The sequence below is a fragment of the Mesitornis unicolor genome, unplaced genomic scaffold (genome assembly GCF_000695765.1).
Source record: "Mesitornis unicolor isolate BGI_N332 unplaced genomic scaffold, ASM69576v1 scaffold961, whole genome shotgun sequence".
NCBI classification, from domain to species: Eukaryota; Metazoa; Chordata; class Aves; order Mesitornithiformes; family Mesitornithidae; genus Mesitornis; species Mesitornis unicolor.
This window is the reverse complement of record NW_010164218.1, coordinates 34809-51283: the sequence shown is the minus strand read 5'-3', so window position 1 is coordinate 51283 and position 16475 is coordinate 34809. Positions and strand designations below refer to the sequence as shown.

At 36.7% G+C, this 16475-nt stretch overlaps 1 protein-coding gene across 1 annotated transcript in view; it reads left to right on the top strand.

Annotated features, from left to right (window-relative positions):
• Positions 1-16475, top strand: part of HIBCH (3-hydroxyisobutyryl-CoA hydrolase) — a 44533-nt gene that overhangs the window by 7392 nt on the left and 20666 nt on the right. The window contains exon 7 of the mRNA XM_010194204.1: positions 15416-15494. Coding sequence (XP_010192506.1) covers positions 15416-15494 — 79 coding nt within the window. The remainder of the gene's footprint in view (positions 1-15415; positions 15495-16475) is intronic.

Sequence of the window (16475 nt, the reverse complement as noted above, 5' to 3'; positions counted from 1 at the left end):
AGTTATTTTGAACAAAGAGTTTGACAGTGAAGTCTGTCTGCCATGTTGTCACTTGGGTTTTTATTGTTTTCTTGCACCTCAGTATGATATGGGAGTACTGTCTATTTGAGTGTCAGAGACAGCATGCAAGAAGTGGAACACTACATGATCCATCCATCACCTGTAATGACTCTTTCCTTTCTATCTTTCCTTACACATTTCATTTTGTCTATTTTGGTTGTGGTCTTTTCAGCTTGTGTTCTAAACATGCTACAGCTCTCATTGCCTTTGCTTCTCTGCTACTAAGCCCCAAAGATCTCAGCTAGGTAGCCATTTCCAACCCCTGCTCCCCAATCTAGTATATATGAATTGTTTCCACCATAAAGGGGGCTGGTCTCGTAGCTCTTCTTGCAGAAGTTGGGGTTTTTTTTAATATAGTAGACCTGAAGATTTGTGGACAAGACATAGAGTCCTTTTATTTTACGTAGTTTTGAATAATAGCAAGGATAGCTATGAAAGAGCAAAACTGCCCAGCAGTCAATGTCTTTTTAGAGGTTCTATAGATTGCTCATTATGATTGTAGCCTAAGCAAGAATACAATTTTGTCCTTTGAAAGGAAAGTAATTTTTTGGACTGAAAAGGGCATAATGGAGCCAGATGATCCTACATTACTAAAATTCTTTGTTAGTTCCCTTTCTTATAAAGAGCTTTTAAAAGTCAGCAGTTACTCTGAAACTTTAGCTGGATACCCAGATTTTGGTGGGACCTTGACAGAGTTTAACTGCCATTAGAGTCTGAGTGACAACTTACTTGCTTGTCCTCCGTTTGATGATAATTATAGCAGTTATCTTTATTTGGAGGTAGAGGGACTAGATACTGATCAAGCAGGTATGCAGCCTAACTTAGGGGAACAAGCAGGCAGATCTGAAGTTCCAGACTACTTTTAAACTTTTTTTTTTTTTAAAAAAACAACTTGAGTGCTCTTTAATTTGCACTTGTTAATACAGCTGCAGTGTACTCTGAGGTAATGTCCTTCCTACAGGAGTACATGTTTTCATCAACACATTCCCACTCCCCTGCCCTTCATTGGCAGTACATGGAAGTATCTACTGATAATTTAACAAAGGAGGTTAGCAGTAATATTTCTCAACACTGATTGATTTCTGTATATGTGTTTTGTTTTAGCTTTGAGTTGTCTTCTATGCTCTTCCTTTCAGCCACCTCACCTGTCTGTAAGACTTGTTTTGATTCTTCTAAATGAACCAATGCTTACACAAGAGAAGTGCATTAGCTCCCGTCTTTCCCCTACCTTCTTCTCTCACCATTTTCAGCACTGGGTGTCCCATCACAACTAATCTTAACCAACCTTAGAGCTCACAGCAGCTTCTTTCTGTTGTGGTACAAATATGTTCATTGCACTGAGATTTTATAGATTAAAACCTCTAGAACAGCACTTGAACTTGTCATGGTCATAGTGTTATCTTGTTCTGTTTGCTGTATGAAAGTACCCTCCTACTGTAATTATTCAGTAGAACTGTTACTCTATTCATGTTGTAATGAGATGCTTTGTTTTAAATCACTCAGATGCTAGGTTCTATGGTTTCAACACAGTCAGGTCATATTTCCTCTATTTCATATGCTCAAGATCTGGCTGTCTTAGTCCCCTACAAGTCAGTGGGAGCTGTCACTTACAAACTATAGTAAATGCCTTTTAAGAAAGGCCTTCAAAAATTCTGAGCAACCTGATTTAGTAACATTGTCCCTGCTTACTGCAGGGGGGTTGGACTAGATGATCTTTAAAGGTCCCTCCCAACCCAATACATTCTACGATTCTATAGAAAATTTACATTCAAGCCCTTGGCTTTAGAAGCAAGTGGTTTTAGCTTGGGCTTAAAAATCAAGAGAGATATCTTAAACATTGCAGTTTCACTATAGACCATTTACCTATGAATGAAAACACAAGCTGGCCAATCTCAGACTTACTCAAAAAAAGCAGCACTATGTACATGGAGTGCTCTGTTGTTCTAATTTAAAATAAATTAAAAATCACAGAAGCCTATAAGAAATGCAGTTATTATGTGCTTAAGGAGTAAAAGTTGCTACTGATGCACAGATATCACAGATTTGTGATGGTAAAACTTAGAATTGTATAAAAAAATTAACTGGTTCCAGTTCAGCATTGTTGGCTGGAGGCTGGTAGATGGCTTTCTTCAGAGCTTAATTAGCCAACAGATGGTGCTGCAGAGCTTGTTCTCTGTACCACCTTGTGTCTGCTGTAGTTCAGCAAAATTTGACACAAAAATGTATCTTTTAATCTTTTTGTCCTTGTTCAGAGCAGTAAGTTCAGATGACAGGTATGTTTGATGAAGCAAAGATTACTGCATTGTACTGAAAAACAGTGAAACAAGTTACAAGCAGTACGGTTCCTCAGCTCCCTCCCATTCCCCAGTGGGATGGGGAAGAGAATCCAGAGAGTAAAAGAAATTGTCAGTTGAAATACAGACCATCTAATAATTAAAATTAACCAAATTAAAATAATAATGCCAATTAATTATTATAAGAATAGGAACAACCATAATAAAGCAATCAAAATTATACTCAGGTTCTGTAGAGGTTCTATAGATTGCTCATTATGATTGTAGCCTAAGCAGGAATACAATTTTGTCCTTTGAAAGGAAAGTAATTTTTTGGACTGAAAAGGGCATAATGGAGCCAGATGATCCCACATTACTAAAATTCTTTGTTAGTTCCCTTTCTTATAAAGAGCTTTTAAAAGTTAGCAGTTACTCCGAAACTTTAGCTGGATACCCAGATTTTAGTGGAACCTTGACAGAGTTTAACTGCCATTAGAGTTTGAGTGACAACTTACTTGCTTCTCCTTAGTTTGATGATAATAGTAGCAGTTATCTTTATTTGAGGGTAGAGATACACTCAGCTCACAAACAGCAGTCACTGGCCTTACACTAACAAAAAAGTGACAAGGGAAGGGTAAGCCTCAGGAACTGAGACAGGCCACCCTCACAGAGTAGAAGGAAAGGATCGAAGGGGAGCCAAAAGGGTTGAAGGGGTCATCCCCTGCAAGCCCTCCAATTTATAGTGAACCTGACATTTATGTGATAGAATACATCTTTACTGGTCAGCTTGGATCACACCTGGATCATCTGTCCTGGGTTACCTGTGCCAGAGAATCCCAGGCTTTTGCTTCCACCCCCTATCCTCTTGTGCAGAGAGAAGAAAAAACAAATGAACTAAAGAAACTATGAACACACGTTTAGACAGAGACTGAAAACCAGAAGCTTAAGAAAATGTAAACATCTCCACTGAAAGTGAAAATAGCAAAACCTATTAGCTTCTGTAAGGAAAACAACTCCATCCCAGCCAAAACTACAGTATCAACTTGTGTTCACTAAAGTAAACACTGGTTTTCTCAGAAATCCAGCTCTGCTGAAACATTAAAAGGGAATTCTACAATTCAGTCCGAGAAAAACCAGGACAGTTACATAGAGTATCTTAAAGGTGCATGTTAGAGAGTAGAATTTTTTGAGGAACTGTTCAAGTCTGTGTTAGTCACTCAGATAGTAATGTCAAATGTGTTAAACTTCACACTATACAGAAGCATAGAGCTGAGAAGAGCCTCAGGATTATTCTTTTGCAGTTGAAATAGGGTTAAATATAGCTAGATGATTGCCTAGCAGATTTTCATCTAATGCGTTCAGATCTTTCCAACAGTAGGAATTTTGTTTTCTAGATATCCCACCCGAGTGCTTAGTTATTCTTTTAAGTTAAGATTCCCTAGTGTCTGATTTAAGTCTTCAGTATGTATGATCAATATAGTCCTGTATTAGTCACAGCTCTCTAAGAAATTTTTGAGAAACTTGCATTCCTTGCTTCTAGCCATCTCTCTTTAATATGGATAGGGGTAGTTATTCAGCCTTTAGTATAGTTTCAGTCTCTTGATTGTCTCGCAATCCTCTGGAATCTCTCCAATTTATGTACTTTACAGTTCATTACCAGAGACCAGACAGTATTCAACTGGAGGATTCATCAGCCCCAAGTAGAGCAGAATAATTATCCTCCATGTATTACAGAAATACTCTGTCACCAATAGCCCATATAAATAGCAACTTCTCAAAGCATCAGGTGCTAAGAAGCCATCACTTCTAGTTACTCTTAAAGCTATTACTCTTACTTCTTTCCTCCTTGCATAGCATGAGCTTCCATTGCAGTACACATTCTTATCACTTAACCTTTTATCCATTTTTAAATCTTCTTCCTCAAGCAGAACTTGGCAAAGAGTCAGTCTTGTGGAACTACCCTTTTCCTCAAAAATGGAGGAGGAAAAGGAAGGTGAGGAGGAAAAGGAGGGCGAGGAGGAAAAGGAGGGCGAGGAGGAAAAGGAAGGAGGAGGAAAAGGAAGGAGGAGGAAAAGGAGGACAAGGACTAAACTCACTTCCTCCTCCAAGAAACCTGAATACAGTATCAGCTGCCATTGTCTTTTATAGCTCCACCACGTCATGCTCCTTAGGCTTCCCAGATGTACTGAATCTGGACTGAGTGGGTACACTCACTCCCTTTGGTGCCTGCTGGTAGTGACTGCTGTAGTGTGGTACCTTAAGTAGTTCTTTTTGCAACAGCATTGCATTATTGTTCATATTAAGTTCATAAACCCCTGAAAAATGCCTAGGCATTTTTTCCATAGAAAACATACTTGTAATCTCTGCACTTGATTTTGCTTTCTTAAGTGTCGTTCTTTTAATTTCGTTAGTTTCTGTATGATCTCCAAAGGGAGATGGTTTTGAATTCTGATCTTGCCCTTCAAAGTGTTTGCCTTCCCAAAAAGTGATCTGTAAATTCTAGAAATCCCTGTTATTTCATCATCCAAGCAGATAATGGAAATGTCAAATAAAACTCCATTAATGATTGGCTTCTGTATGATCTCTGCTAGGGTGCCCTCTCAGTTTGATTGCAAACTACTGGTAGGTCTTAATATACCTTGCAATGATTTTGCTTTCTATTTCCCAGTGACATCATCTAGGCTATGTTTCCCTGGTTCGTTTATGAGAGCAAACTATGCTGTGTATGGGGAACCATGAGAAACATTTCAGTTCAAAACATGAAGCCTTTTCAAAATTCTGCTTACTGCGTCACGTCGTCATTTTAATGAGGGGTTCCAGAGAAACAGATGCACCCAAATTCCTGAACCTACTCTATGCACTGGAAATATTCCTTCTGTTGTGCATCTAACCATGCTTCCCTTCTGGACTACAGATTCAGAATTACTGCATGTTTTTATGCTGCAGTAGAAGAGTGAACGGAGTACCTATTAGCTTTACTTCTTTCTCGTGTTAGTGCTGCTTCATTTTCAGCAAAATATTCCAGAAGCTGACATTGTTAGAGCAGTCTGACTTTCCTTGTAAATTACATCTCAGGGCCTGATATGTAGGTCTTTAAGGCAGATATTTACTTAGTTGAAGTTTGCGTCTTTCCTCTGTAATTACTCTCTGTTGCATCATGTAAAGTCCATTTGTCTTAGTAGGGGTTTAAGAAGAATTTGACTTCTAGGGAAGAATGACATTTTAATCCTCTTCAGGAAAATGTAGAGCACTTCTCCATTTTAAGCTTTTACTCTGCTTTAATCAATAAAGACTTGCCAAAATTTTAATTCCTCATTTTCTGGAGGGAGTTTGCAGTGATTTATTTCAATTTTAGCCTGGCATACTTGTGAGATTTTACCTCACAACGTTCTGAAAAGTTTTTGTAAGTATAAAAGTTTGTTCAGCAGTGCTTTGTGTATTTCCAGTGTTAACTCTTAATAATGTTCTGAGACCTATGGGGAAAGATTTGCCCTGTATGGGCAAAAATATATTCACTTGTTTCTTAGCTGTTTGAAGTTCTTGCGTGGAATAAATAGCCAGAAGTTGTGGAGAAGTTTGCTCCAAAGGTATCCGAAGGTATGAAGTTGTCGTCTTTTTTTCAGGATTCGGTATATCTAATAGAAATCATCCTCAATCGCAGAAATAAGAGTTATGTGAAAAGAAGGCCAGTTCCTAAAGTAAAGGAATTTCTTACAAGGAGAGGTGAAGTCAATTTTCAGGAGTATTTTCAGGAGTATTTTTACACTCTGCAATGCTTGCTTGCAGTTTAAATTGTAACATTTTTCTAATGCATATTTTAATGGAAAAAAAAATCTGAAAAGTTTTCCAGTTCAGTATTCAAAATATCAGCTGCATCATGCATTATTCTAAACTACTTAAACTGAAATGTTATCGAGGGGGAGATGTTCAGTCAGTATTTTGTTTACTTAATATATTGGTTAATTACTGACATGTCTGTATGTTACCTTATTTAACATATTGCCTATACATGAGTGCTCTGACAGATCTGGACCACATTCATTAAAGAAACTGAGGGCTTAGGTATTTAGTGCACGTTTGAGAGAGTTTACTGAGACTAGAAATGTAACTTCCAGTGAACACTTTCCAACAGCTAAATGAATATGATCTTTTCTTGAACAATGTTGGTAGAGGTTTGCTACACGTACCCCGTGGATTCTACCAATATAGTTACTAACATCTAAGGTTACACTTTAGCAGGATTTGGTCAGTGGTTCTTATGACATTAATATTTCTTATCAAGTAAATTGGTAGTGCTGTCATAAGCAGCTTGTATGTTACACATTGTGGTCAATAGAATTCCAGTACACAAAGGAGCTGGAGTTGAGCCATAGCCGTCCATATCCTGTCCCACTTTTATCCAGAGTGTGTGGCTGTAACGCTTTAGAAATGTTCCTTTCACTCCCAACATATATCTAAAAGTTCTGGCATATGTCTGCAAATAAAATATTTTTCCTTGGTTTTTTTTTTCCAAAATAGTTTTTAAAAAAGTGAACATCAATGTTGAATTTCAATTCCATATTTGTAAAATGGAATAATTTGGGTTTTTATTGCCTGATGTTCTGTAGCAGCATAAGGAAAAGCACAGCTTTCTTACTGCTGCAGATAAAAAACAAATAAAATTCTTCATTCCCAGGCTTGATGATTTAGCTCTGAGTTACAACTAGTTGGACTGCTGCAGTAAGTGAGAGGAGGGAATGTCTCAAAGGTTCAGTGGTCCACAGCCTGAATTTGCACCAAAACCAGTTCCCAGTGATGTGGAAGTAGGAGAGAAGGGTCTGCCCGTGCTCTCTGTGCCATTTGTGGGTATGGACATTTATGCAGACAGAATCTTTCCTTCTGAGCAAGTTGCCTGGCGTTGCTGTCTATCTTCTCTGGCAGACTGGTGAAACAAAAGCATTGTGAGCATAACACCTGATGTTTGCCTGTGCTTTTCCATAAGAAGTATTTAAATAAAAGTTGTGAGTCTGTATCTAAAAATAAAGTTAAAATTGTGCAAACCACAGAATATTGGCATTTCAGTCCGTTTAGCTAAAATGACTGAAGACTGAAAGAGGAAGGTGGGAAGTGTAAAGGCAACAGACTGCTTTACTTCATGATCTCACTTGAACTTTGAGCTGTTAATAGAGAACCTGCAGAAAAAGAAGCCAGACGAATATGATAGGCTGCAATAATTGCAGCTGCTACATAAATGTTTAAGTTAGGTGTCTTCTGATATTCCTCAGGCATATAAAATACAACGGGGGGCATGGAAAGCACCCCATTTTCCTCCACATCATAATATATCTTTCCATCTGTTTGTTTGGGTTTTGGGTTTTTTTGTTGGTTTTTATTTATTTGCTCATGTAAGTTGTGTGCATGCAGCTTTTATATAGAGGTGTACATAGCAGCGTTTGAGACTAGCATTCAAAAACTAGGAAACAATAGAATTAACCTTATCTGTAAAATCTCACATTTTTTGCCCACTTGTGATACAATTTTTAATTAGAGGAATGTGCATTCATGAGGTGCACAGGTGGATATTGCTCACGAAACAGCTATTCATCTGTTGTTTAATGAGTGGTGCAAATTTTATTGCAAACTGCAGAAATTCTGCTTATTATTTATTAATATACATACGTTATTTGAGTGGCTAACTGCAGTGTATAAAAGTTCATTAAAAATTATTATTTTACATAGCACAGCGCTTCTATGCTCTAATGGACATTACCCCTTTAATTCTTTGTTTACCACTAGGAAGCCGGCACTTAGAAATGTCATTTTTCTTCTTTCTTCCTTTCTGTAAATATGTCAGCCTCTTGTCAGTCATGCTCTGAAACTTGAACATCTTTGGTTTTGTTTTAATTTATGCTCTCAAATCTGCCCTGAAGTAAAAGTAATTGTCAAACTAAACCTGGCTAAGCTGCTTTCCAGCTCTCTCTCTTCCTCTCCCCCACCCTCTGGAAACTCATGTACCACATAGAAGCTTGCGGCCTGTTTTGTTGCCGGTGCTTCAAAGCTGAAGGCAGCTTTTACTGTAAAATAGAATACAGATTTTGCAAGTCGTAATTTGCCGTACTTTGAAACAAATCTTTGTGAGATTGACTTGTGTACCACTTAGCTTTTGTAATATGGGATGTTGAAAACAATACTGAGGCAATGCTAAGGAAGGATTCGCTCTTTGCTGATATGACTCTGTTTACCATCTGGCATGCTGCTCTGCCTGCTAAGCTCCTGCCTATGATCCTAGGGACAAATGGTGCACTTCATTTTGTAGCTAATCGGACTATAATAGCAGCAGCTCTTGACATCCACGAAAAATAACCCCTGAACGTTCAACAGTTTGCATGTGATGTTATTCCCCAGAGCACTTACCGTAAAGCACTGTCTAGAAAACAAGTATCTGAAATTATGGGTCAGTAGTGGTGCAGTAAGTAAAGCTCCTCTCCCCTCCCTCTCTCAGCTCTACAATGACTGAGTTATTTAATGTACGCTATGGAAAGGAATGGATGCTGCTATTTTACACCCAGAAATGAAAGGCAAACTTCCCAAACGTACATTGTACAGATGTTGGTATTATACAATTGATACTGTACTGCAGTTGATATATGTTGATATTATACAATTGTACTACTATTTTAGTATTACAGGGTAAGTGTTTGCATTCCTGTGCAATGTAGTAACATACAGATCTTATCATAGAGCAAACATCAGTTGCCTACTCAGAGACTAAAGTTGAACTTTTAAGCTGTATTTTCTAGATTTTTGGTTTTTTTTCTGAAACCTGTGTATGTTTAAAGGAGGTTTTTATTTGTGGCTTCATGGTAAGCTTTTCTACCCCGGCACTGTTGACTGTCATTGCAGAGATTTTTGCAGGGTTCTGCACAAATTTATTCTTTCCATTTAAGACCAGACTTGCTAAAAGTTCTGCCGTTTTTCTCTAATTCTAGGCTTTCATGTAGATGCCTAGTCTCATACTGAGAGTTATCTCATTATTTCCCTCTCCTTCCCTTTATTTTAGATCAAGGAGAAAGAGTTCTGAAGAGAATTATCTTTGCCAGCTTCTCCACCCTTTCATATTTCTGCTACTTTTTCTCTTTTCCAGAAGAATTTGAATGCTCATTTTCTCCTTGAGTTAGTTTTAATGTCTTATACATTCTAAGCGCTTTTTCCGGAGAAATAGAACATCATTACAAAAATCTCCTCAGTTCACTCCTGTCATCCCAAATAACCGTGCCTCTGTTTAAGTAGAAGTTCTGTTGCATGTGCCTGTCTTTAAGAACAAGAAATGTTTCTTCAGTTTTTAAGATAAAGCCTAAAAGTGTAGTTACGCGTTGGTGCGAGTTGCTGAAGCGAGTTCCATCACACTTGCCTGCCCTCCCTGCAGACATGAAGATGTGGTGCATTGGACATGCAGGTTTCATGCAGTAGCTACATTTTGCTGTGATACAGAGGGACAAAGGGACAGAGCTTGTCTTCCAGAATTTCAGAAATAATGAAAACCCACACTTACTATCTTTTTCTAACATAACCAGTTGTGTATAGGGAAACACTGCTCAACAACACTGGGAAAAAAAGAATGCTTTCAAGTGTAACACTAGGAAAAGTTTCACTAACCAGTAATTAATTACTTTTGCTACAGGTTTTTCAGATCTAAGTCCTCTTACATCTTCTCTTTTCTTTCTGCTGCAGCAGAAGTCTTTGTGTCCATAAAAAGTTCTACTACCTCTGACATGAGGGTATTTTTTAACAGACGTAGGTGATTGTTGACACCAGGAAGTTTTGTAGGCTACTAATGTAAATCTTAAAGTAATACACAGCAGTGGAAAAGAAACAAGGCAAACATTCTTAATTCTGGCAAGAAGTTATTTCAGAAATTTTTGCAGGGGAAAAAATATGGCTATTGCAGATAACTACCCTAAGAAAAATGGTTTGAGATCATTGATAAGTTTTGGCTGGTAGTAGAAAAATCAAAACAGGACTTTAAAAAATTCAAACTAAATTCTGTTGATAAAGGACCCTCATTGTAGCAGCATTGGTGCACAGAATGGCCTAGATATTTTTTTTGCTGTAAGAAGAACCTGACCTAATGATTAATATTAATGTGGTTGGATCAAATTTGTTTAAATAATTAGAGGTCAGGAGAACAAGACTGAAACATCAGGTATTATTGCAGATAATCTACCTGCAGCCAGCTCATTGTGCTTCTGTATGTCTGTAGGAATTTGGACTGAGAATCTCCAATACATAATCAGTATGTCAAAATTAATGTTGTATATTTAAATTATATTAATATTTTATGTTTTAAAATACCACTAAATGATTGAAAAGTTCACGAAAAGCACTGGTTTTTTAATGATAATTTTAAAATGCTTGTACAGAGTTGATTTATATGTCATCAGCCAAAGAAAGTGATATTCTTAGCCCAGATTTATCTGTTATGCTGCATTGCTCTGGTTCACTAAGTCATCTTGTCTATTAATATCTACAGATAAAAATGGATTATACTCTTTGGAGTGATCCATAACATTAATGATGAACGAAGATTAATTTTGAGTCAGTTTAAGATTTGCTGTGTCTGGATGCAGAGGGTAATGCCCTTACCTCAGTGATTTTTGATCTAACATAGCTATAAGCTTCTGCTGCTTCCTGAATCAATTCTGCTCACTTACTTTGCCAAGTAATGCTTTTGAAAACAGTTTTGCTGCATCTTGGCTATTTTAACACACCTCTATTCAGATATATTTCCCCTTTGTTGTGTTATGCTCAGTTTATTTCTTTTGTGGTTCTAGTCCTACCAGGAACTGTATTCTCAGGAACTTAAAAATGAGTGTAATCCTTGGATGTGAACTGTTACAACAGAACGTTCACTGCAGACAGTATGAATATGATCACAAAATTGTTTGCTTGAAAGCTAAAAATTCTTTATCAGCCTAGTGAAGATGATACAAGCAACATTCCTGAAGGTCTTTGCTGTTTGTATTTCATTTATTCTGTCGCTTGCAATTTCCTAGGCAGCAGTTCCTTTACGGTTTGAATTTGGTTATTTAGTACATAGACAAGTGTGTTTTATGTTTTTTCTGTGACACAGATCTACTTTTTTGTGTGTGAACAGATGTTTACGTATGTCATTCAGGAAGGTCGTATTTATTTTGCTCTGTATGGTTCTCTGTTGTGATGGCCCCTTAATTTCATAATAACTTCCCTAAATGTGATGAGTTCTCTGATTTACTAATATGGGTCATTCTCAATTTAAGACAATACAGCCTTCCAGCTACAACTTAACTTTTAAGATTTATAGAAGTTGTATTCCATTTCTCCATCTATAGTTGTTTTTCATTAGAAAAATACTTTTAATAAGGTTCTGTATTCAAAATGAGAAAAAAATGGAAATCAGTGATAAATTTTCTATACACAGTGACATAATGAATTTTGAAATGTGACATGGAGTAGGAAACCATATGTATGGGAAGTAAAATTCAGGTACTCTACTGGCTTTTTCAGAAGCTTGTTGAGGAATTCATATTGAACCGCCTCCAATAATACGTGCATGCTTGAGGTGCACTGAGTCTGATAGTCAAGTTGTAACGCACTGTTTTTAAGATTGTCTTAATATCCATGTAGTAATGAATCTGTAATTTGCACCCAGACACCTTCATAGCCAATCTATTTCCAGTATTCTGTCAGACCACCATTTCTGCTCTTACCTGTGTTTTTGATTAATTCGTACATAAACACTACAGAAAGATTGTTTAAATTGGTTGCTTGTTAATATCTTAACTCCTTAGCTTCTGGTCTCATTCTTTAAGTATTATTTATGAAATTCAAACATTCAGCTGTCAGTGGAAAACAAAGTTTCATGCCAGTGTTAAGGTAAACTATCTGGATTAAAAAACAAGCCTGATTCACCATAGGAATCTGTTCTTTTGGAAGAGTCTGAAGGAAGACATTCACTTCAGTATATATTCAAAGATCATCAATAGTAGGACTCTGACAGTGCAGGATCTAGTGACTTTTAATGAAGACATTATAGCATCAAGACTTGTATGTGTAAATGTTGGGACTACTTGGTGAAGTGAACACAGCTTAAGTGCAGATATTTAATAGTGTGAAGGCCTCGTAGGTGGAAGCCTGGCTGTGTAAGATTTTAGTTAAATTAAAAAAAAATAAATTACAAAATTCAGAAATGGAGGAGGACAGCGTGTAGACTTCTGACTGGAAGAGTTTGTTCTTTACACAGGTTACTACTAAACTAGTAGGCATCTGTCCTCTGTATTAGATGGAGACGGTTAAACACATACAGTGAATGTGTTAAAACAGCTATTTGTCAATTTGCAAATAAACCTACAAACACACATGGTTTAATAAATTACTGAGGTTTGTACCCTCAAAGCATTAATTCTTTTTTCTCTCCTTTATTATTATCTTCAAAGAAATAAAGACATATTTGCACCAGTTTCTTTATAATGGATAAGAAGAGAATATAGTTTTAGTCTTTTAAATATACATCTTAAATTAAGCTCTTATCTATACCATAAAACTTGAAGGCTATATAGGAAACAAATCCAATTATGGCTTAAGCACTTGAGAAAGTGAAATCTGATTTAATTACTTCTTTCCAAAGAAAATTACCTCTTTCAACTTTTTATTAGTAAAACTCTACAGCTATTTTTGTCACTGTAAAAAAGAGTGAGCTTGGAAGAGAAGCCCTCTTTGTGGAGTTCACACTCTAGTCTTTGTTACTTAATACTCAAGCTGAAAATTTGAGTCCTTGGATGAACTTCTGCTTGTCTAGAACATAAGTCAGAAAAAGATACTGGACTAGGAAAAAAAAAATAACTTCAGCATTAGAAAGAGCAAAACGGGCACGCTTTTTAAAAATTTTGTTCTCTTGATAAAAAAGTCGTCATTGTTGCTGAACATGCATAAAAATAACAGCAGAAATATTGTGCTTTCTCTTGCTGTAATAAAGGCTTTACCCAGTACAGTGAAAATGGGCTGTTATGATACCCAAAAAAAGTTGGAAGTGGTGAGGTCACATTTCCATTTCATTTAGGAGTTCTAGAGCTGTTTTAGGATTGAATGTAACTTTACGTGTAGCTTTGCATTTGCAAGAGAACTGAATACAGGGCCATTGCCCTTGCTGCTGCTCAGATGAGATCTAGAGTCTCTGGCCAGTCCTCAAGGGAGAGGGCTGAGGGACAGATAAGTGATGAGACCTAAGATTGTACCCTATGCAAACACGATTCAGATAATTGCTCAAATCCCATTTGCCTGCTTGAAACATCAGTACTTCATGTGTATAGACTTGGCTTAGTCTCTGGATATAAAATCAAGTATGGTAACCAGTTACCTTAAGTGTCCATTTCTCAGGAATTTAGACTGGAATCTTTAAAACCCCACACATCTGTATTAAAACCCAAGACCGGCAGATATTAATTTTACTGAAAAAGCTTGAAGCTATTTTCAAATTTAGTCATGTATCACCCTAATGGAATAAGCAATGACAGTTAATTTCCTGCTGGGCAAAACTGTAAGAGAGGCCAAAAAAGAATTAATACCATAGTGTGAGGAAATGGATGTAACTGTTATTATTGAGATAACTTTTTAAAATTTTAATGTAAAAACCACCCAGATATCTCTGTAGATAAGCAAAATGAAAAGAAGTTCTACTATATTCTACTCTCACCTGAAAAGCCTATCAAATATGTAGAGCTGGTCTGAGCAACTGTCACCCAATTAATCCCACTGTTTTTCATGGGAAGTATGAAATACTGTGATGTTGTTTGTGAAGACTGGTAGCCTTAGCTGGGTAAAGTGTCATTTTTCTAGTATCTAAACAATTAGAAATGTTACTTAAAAGTCTGTTACATCTTCATTAGACATTGAGTTATTTTGGCCGATGATATTTAAGATATCTTAGTTTTAAAAGAAAAAAATCATGGATAGAAGGACTGAGCAAAAGGAAATTTCATAGTGAGGAAATGAAGTAAGCTGAAACCGTGGAAAGGAAGAGAGAAAAAATATTTGTGTGAAGAAACTTACAGTGAAATATTCGGTCGAGGGTTTTGTCTCCAGGTAGGATCTAATACACATTTCTATTGGCATGTGTCGTGTAGATAAGCTTTGAGAAGTAAGACTCCTTTACCCATATGTTGTGGTTGTGCCCAGTAGTCCAAATATTCTTGGATTACTTCAAGTATTATTACTAAATAATAGTCAATTTGTCAGATAACCATTTTTCTTTAAAATTGGCAGTTTGCCTCTTCAACATTTATCTAAACTAAATTACTTCTGTGTGAACTGAAAATATTTATTTTTATTTGTCCTTGCTGCTGCTTACTGCCTAAATCAGACAATGAGACAGACAAGACCAGAAACTCTTCTGCTCTTGAGGGAAGTGTCTCATCAGGAAGGGATGCTGTAGTGGAGGGCTAGATACTTGGAAATGTGAATTCTATTTCTGACTTGGAGAACAAAATTCCCCAGGTTAAATAAGTGGGTTTCTAACCGTATACTTTGAATTTTAATCACTAATGCTGAAGGCTTTTCCTGTTTAAAATACATCTGGACTGATAAAGTAGGTAATTATCACATTTTAAGAATAGTTAATTATTATTTCTTAAAAGTGTTATGATTACAACTTTGTGCAATTCATGTGCATTCTGAAAGTATTTTTTGTTGCTGGTGATGAAGTATGTGCAAAAAGTGCAGATGGGGTAACATCAGCAAAAGGACGTCAACTCCCGTAGTAGTCTAGTGGAGAAAATGGGGTCACTCATTTCTGTTGCTATCACTCCTGAGTTTTTGAAGTTAATTTCTGTATGACTCGTCAGTCTTTCAAAGCACAGAATGCTACTTCATCTAAATCCAGAAGGTAATATGATGCTTTATTAGGTTTTGAACTGTAAAAGGCCTTTTAATATTTTGTTGAGGTGTGCATGGTAAATCTAATACTATTTAATTGCAGAGCAAAACAAGAGGTGTGTTCCGTAGGATTATGGTTATGGTTATTTTTACTGGTGATTTTATAACTATGTCCTTTGCTTGTGCTCCATGCATAGGGAGTTGGCCTCTCAGTCCATGGACATTTCCGAGTTGCTACAGAAAAGACACTTTTTGCAATGCCAGAAACGTCAATAGGTAAGTATTTTAACAGATTATCACATGTTAACATGTTTAAAGTTTCACTGTTTGTGTAATCAGGATGAAATGTCTTTGACAGAAAGCAGTGGCAGTAATGAAAGAATTTTAAAAATGAATTGGAGAAGACCATATATGGAAAATATTTTCTATTTTATTAATAGAATCTTACATGTATTCTGGGAGGTTGATCGTTGAGGTTCTTAACCTGGAGTTTACTGTCTAGGCTGACACAAAGACTGTCAAGATATAACTTTTTAAAAATCAAACTAGATCTGAGGAGCTAAGTTCTTGCTACAGGTGTAGGCAGATGAAGTCTGAAGTTCCCAGTCCAAATATTTCAGCCTTACATTACAAACTCAGTATGAGTCCAAATGGCTGTACTAAAGTTGATCTGCAATGTTAATGAGACAGATTTTGAAATTCCAATTTTTCTTGTAGATTATTAATGTAGACCCATTACAACTGTGTACAGATTTTGTGCAGGTGAGATCACAGTGTCATTGTCTTTTTTGTTTTCCTTTTTTTTTTCAAAACAACAACATGTACCCGGTGTCTTCTGATATTTGAACCTACAGCTTCTTTGTTCCCTCTGAGATGTACAAAAGAAAATGTTGTGTCTCAGAGCTATATGGAGATGGTGGCATGGCTCAAGAAAAGTCAGTCAGATTAAAGTGAACCCTCTGAAATCATTCACATTCCCCTTCAAGACAATCCTGGCACCAGCAGGGTATCCACATGGAGTCTATTACTGTCTGACGTATATACTCCATTAATGCTTTCATCAGTGCCCAAGTTCCTTCTCCCTGCTTATCAACATTTATGAAAAGTGCTCAAAATCTATAACCTATTCTGCATTTCTCTTCTGCAAAAGTTCTGGTTTCTACATCTTTCCAAGGCAAGGCAGCTGAAGGATGATTGCAGTTGTTCTTATCTTTACGTCCTTAAGCAGGAGAACGAGCCTGGTCTGTAACATGTGGC